Source organism: Alosa pseudoharengus, unplaced genomic scaffold, assembly GCF_046254945.1.
Source record: "Alosa pseudoharengus isolate Yale_2024_CS ecotype anadromous, Long Island Sound unplaced genomic scaffold, YU_APseudo_1.1 YU_APseudo_1.1_scf_10, whole genome shotgun sequence".
NCBI lineage: Eukaryota > Metazoa > Chordata > Actinopteri > Clupeiformes > Clupeidae > Alosa > Alosa pseudoharengus.
Genome location: NW_027468565.1, coordinates 17,435,638 through 17,440,949, shown reverse-complemented (window position 1 = coordinate 17,440,949; position 5,312 = coordinate 17,435,638). Strand labels below are relative to the sequence as shown.

The window sequence follows — 5,312 nt, the reverse complement described above, 5'->3', positions numbered from 1 at the left end:
AATATAAGAACATAACTCAATTCTCATTGTGATTTTTTTCTTTTATTAAGTAAGCCTTCTTAAGTCTGTTCAATACTTTATTATTCATATAAGCTATTTATGCTCCTTGTCTTAAAAAGCATTTGAATCAAATAATGTTTTGGTCTACTACAAGATTGTTTATTATTATTATTATTATTATTATTTGATAGTCAAGGGAAAATCTGACATTATGAGATAATATTTGCTAAAAACAGGAAAATAATTTGTCAATAGGCCTAATGGTAAAAGAAGTAGGCCTAGCCCAAATCCTTCCAAAGTTTAAAATCCTTGTCACTGAAAGTCTACATCAAAGTTAAGTTATAGTTGCAGTATGGCACATAGATAACCAGCTATTCAGTGTCTACTTCATTTAATAGGCCTAATGGTAAAAGAAGTAGGCCTAGCCCAAATCCTTCCAAAGTTTAAAATCCTTGTCACTGAAAGTCTACTTCAAAGTTAAGTTATAGTTGCAATATGGCACATAGATAACCAGCTATTTAATGTTGGTCTACTTAATTTAACAATTTGCTGTGTCAGTTTAAGTAATCTCTGGTTGTTACGCTAGATTGTTGGCATAGTCGTTTTAACATAAGTTGATGAAACTTGCATACAACCTACAATCATGTCATTTCTTTTTTTTATGCTACGTCTAAAGTTTTTAGCAGTGGACAACATGCGCGCTTTCGATTCTCATAGAGGAGGTGGAGCCTCTCCATCTCCATATTCAAAAGCTGGGAGGCTTTTCTAGGCGGCCCGCTGCTGTTGCAGTTATAAAGAGATGCTCTTGGTCTCTTTAAGACAAGACAAATTAACGGCTTTCACAAATAATTGGCTTAAGGGGTGTTGCCACTCTCTTTAATGTATAGCATCAGCACAGCTTTGGGTTGACTTTGACAAGCGTTGCACGCGCTACGGGCCCTCTAGACGATGATGGAATACATGAGCGACAAGTTTGCCATGAAGAGTCAAGCACTTAAGGGCGATTACTACATGGGATCTGGGGGAACGCTGGACCAAGTCATGGACGGTCTGGACGCGGTGCAGTACTACAACAAGAGTTCGCCCAAATGTGTACAGGCCTTCTCGTTACAGAATTCGGAGCACCACACGCGGATTGACCGCTCCTCGCCCTGTGACAACCAAAACAGTAAGAAGTTATTTTTACACGTCAGGAAATCTCTTTGCATTGTATTGCATCTTCTTGTCAGTAAGCTATATTCTGTACACAAATCGGTCAACTTTATGACTTGCCGTAAGCATTATGGAAACGCTTTAACAAACTGCTCAGCCATAATGTGAGTTAAAAACGGGCTGTTGATTGGCAAAAAGATGCACTTTCAGAGGCAAATGTTTCTCGAGAAAACTTTCTATTTTTCTTCATCATTGAGTGAAAATGTTGCAGTTAATCAGTTTAGTAGGCTACACTTTCACATGTTGTTAGCCAAAATTGACCTCGGCCCATATTTTATTAAAAAATAAAATTTCTCTGGTTGTGTTTTATTGGGCATGAGGCTTACATACCTCCTGAAATGTAATTGTGTGACCTATATTTTTTTCATAGTGAGGAGTGTAAATAGCTGTGTGCATCTGTGTGGAGTGCGCATATGTGTGCAAATGTAGACATAAGTTTACAATTTAATACCTGCGTTGAAGTCAAGTCCATTATTTCTATTTCTGTCAATTGAGGATAGCTGTTATTATTTTGATGAAATAGAAAAAAGCCGTTTTTCGTAGTAGAACCATTTCAACACACACATTTTTGTAATAATTGCAAGATGAGTTACTATATTGTTACTAGTTTCTTTGTGGTTATGTTTCCTAGCCGGTTTACTATGAGTATTGTCACCCACCATGACGTATCACTTTGTTATTAAAATAACGTTTAGATCTCTTGTGGCTAAAATGTATATTTGTCTTCTCCTGTAGCAAATTACTGTACTACTAAAAGCGAGGAGGACAGCTTACACTCGGATTTGTCGAGGCCTATGGACAACTGCTGCAATCTGAGAGCGTCGCCAGTCGCGCCGGGCTCGGAGAAAACGGACCTGGAGGAAATCGGCGAGAAGTGTGACAGCAATGTGTCAAGCAGCAAAAAGCGTCGGCACCGCACCACCTTTACCAGTGCTCAGCTGGAGGAGCTAGAGAAGGTGTTCCAGAAGACGCACTACCCGGACGTGTACGTGAGAGAACAGCTGGCCATGCGCACAGAGCTCACGGAGGCCCGAGTCCAGGTGAGATCACCAGCAGCTGATTAATTGTCTGTATAGCATACCCAGCTAGTGGTACTAATAAGTCGAGGAACTTTGACTTTTTAAGGTACACTTACATTGAAATGATGGCATTTCAAGGGCAATACCTATAAAAGACTAGTGATTTAAAGTTGCATGATATTAAGTAGTATAAGTATAAGTATATACTCTTTTGATCCCGTGAGGGAAATTTGCTCTCTGCATTTATCCCAATCCGTGAATTAGTGAAACACACTCAGCACAGTGAGCACACAGTGAGGTGAAGCACACACTAATCCCGGCGCAGTGAGCTGCCTGCAACAACAGCGGCGCTCGGGGTGCAGTGAGGAGTTAGGTGCCTTGCTCAAGGGCACTTCAGCCGTGCCTACTGGTCGGGGTTCAACCCTCCGGTTTCAAGTCCGAAACGCTAACCAGTAGGCTACGGCTGTCCCCTTCTTACTGGTGATAGAATGTGTTTGTGTTTCATGCAGCCATATATTTAACTTGTAATATGTAAATAACTTACTGTTGAAGATGATAAATAATTGTTCAAAACATTCCAGGAGTTGAAAAAGCAAACGCGAACAGGAAGGTGATCAATTTAGTTTAACCATTTTGATTGTAGCTGCCTAAATAGTTGCCAGGTTTTCAAAACTAAATTCCTGTTTGGAAAGGTTTTTGCTGTATTCTACTGGTAATATCTTATAGAACGTTAATATGTACAGTCATTATTGTATAATGCAGATGTTCTTTTACATAGGCCTGTCAATATTAATATATAAAAACATTTTCTCCTCAGGTCTGGTTTCAGAACAGAAGGGCAAAATGGCGTAAAAGAGAGCGGTATGGGCAGATTCAGCAAGCAAAAAGCCACTTTGCTGCAACGTACGACTTATCTGTGCTACCGAGAACAGACAGCTATTCTCAGGCAAGTTTTTGGACCTGTTCATTATTTGTCTGTCTCAATGAGACGTTCCGTAAAAGTGCAAAAATAGTAAGAATGTTGGGTGATTAATTGACCGCTTTGGACTGCGCTGCTGAAAGCTCAATTATTTTAACTGCGAATCCACTGACCCCTCCACCCGGGACAGACCTATCACTCGCGCCCAAGAAGGCCGCTTGAAGTTCATGCTGAATTATATCACGTCCAGGGTGGTTTGAAATTCATTATTTAGAACATTATTCTAGATAAGACATTGAATTGTAATGCAGTGACACGCCTGTGGGATTCCCGGCACAGAGGCCAACATCTCACCTAAGCAATGATGAATAGTCTGTCTGGCGCAGACACACTGCGCTCTCATTTGAATCGCGAAAACGTTATCATAAATAAATGTAAGACTTTCTTGTTCACTTGTTAAGAATATCTATACGAATCCGATAAACAGCGTAATCAGAGAAGAGCCATACGTTGGGTGTGGTCATTTTGATCATTTTGGGATAGAAGACGCTGTCACGATAACTGACAAATATAATTGCGTGGGATTTTCTTTGAAGATTTAAACACCACAGCTACGAGACCTCAATGCCCTGGCCAACATCCAGTCAAAAATTCCATTGAGCATATTTTGTGTCTTCTCATATGTTTCCTATAAACATTACAATAAACCAATCTCTTTTAATAGAGTTAAATGGGATTTGGTTTTATAGTGTGCTGCTGCTAACTGGAGGACGTACAATTGTTCCACTGTATTTGTCCTGGTTTGAAAAGCATTGCAAAACTTGGGCCTTAAATGTTGACAGCATTTTTTGAAGGTTAGAAAATACAATGTTTTGCTTTGTTTTCTTATCCTGTCATTTTCATATTTGTTTAAGATGTACAGAATTATATTTAACCCTATTTGACTTCGTCACATTTTCCAAGAATTCACATTTTCCAAGAGGTAGTGTCATGACCTCAAACTGATGTGATACACAATTTAGCAAATTTTATGAATCCAAAATTTGGTTTGATTCTGGATGTGCAACTCCTCTAAAATCAAGTTTTCTCTCTCTCTCTCTTTTCTCTTTGCTATGCTTTGCATAATAATAACATTTGCTTTTACTTGTATCACATTGTTGATTGACCACTCCCTCATTATACAGTACAAAATCAGGAGAGCTTTGAAAGACACTGAATGGAATATCCTTCAGAAACACTTCTGTACATTTGTAGCCACTCCAGACCCTTATGCTACTAGACTGACCAATGACCAGGCCCCAATCTGTCTCTTTCAGATCCCCAACAACCTGTGGACGGCCAACTCCCCTGGCGGCTCGGTGGTGTCCTCCTGCATGCTCCCGCGCGGCTCCCCACCCTGCGTCCCGTCCCCGTACCCCCACTCGCCCCGCGGCGCCGACCACACCGGCTATGTGGGCTTCCCCAACCACCAGCAGAACCAGTTCGGCGTCAACCACGTCTCCATCAACAACTTCTTCGCCGACTCGCTCCTGGCCCCGCCGCCCAATGGCCACGCGGCCGCCTTCGAGACCAAGCCAGAGTTTGAGCGGCGGTCCTCCAGCATAGCCGTGCTCCGCATGAAGGCCAAAGAGCACACGGCCAACATCTCCTGGGCCATGTGAGCTGACCGCCCAGCCCAGCCCACACTAGCACAGACTCTAAACACAGCCAGGGTAATGTGAACTCAATAACAACATTAACGATAATAACTGATGATGATGATGATGATGATGGCAATAACAGTAATATTAATAATTATTATTAAGAGTGAATGTCGGAGGTAGAGAGTGAGCAGGCGCTGGACTACCACAGGGACGCGATGGTTGTCCTGCCTCAGACTGCCACATCCTCGCACGGGCAGCATGTTCTGGAAGCTTCCATTGTGTCACAGCAGGAGAATTGGATGTGTCTGTGCTACAGGCTGTAGTCTTGGCTTCTACACACGGCACAGTCACTGCAGCGTCGGAACATCTGACGAAGAAGCTGTTGTGTCTCTAGTAGGCAAATGTAAGGTGCAATAAGTGACTTGTGTCCCAACACAGAAATGCTCTATGTCCACTATAATCCGTCTCTGGAGATATATTGACAACATTTTTGTAAATGCAGAGACATTGGCCTTGTGT

At 41.8% G+C, this 5,312-nt stretch overlaps 1 protein-coding gene across 1 annotated transcript; it reads left to right on the top strand.

Annotated features, from left to right (window-relative positions):
* Positions 1–948: 948 nt before the first annotated feature.
* Positions 949–4,811, top strand: alx1 (ALX homeobox 1). The gene is made up of 4 exons (XM_076300836.1): positions 949–1,168; positions 1,948–2,252; positions 3,049–3,177; positions 4,467–4,811. The coding sequence occupies exons 1-4, from the start codon at positions 949–951 to the stop codon at positions 4,809–4,811; spliced, it is 999 nt and encodes a 332-aa protein (XP_076156951.1).
* The last annotated feature ends 501 nt before the right edge of the window (positions 4,812–5,312 follow it).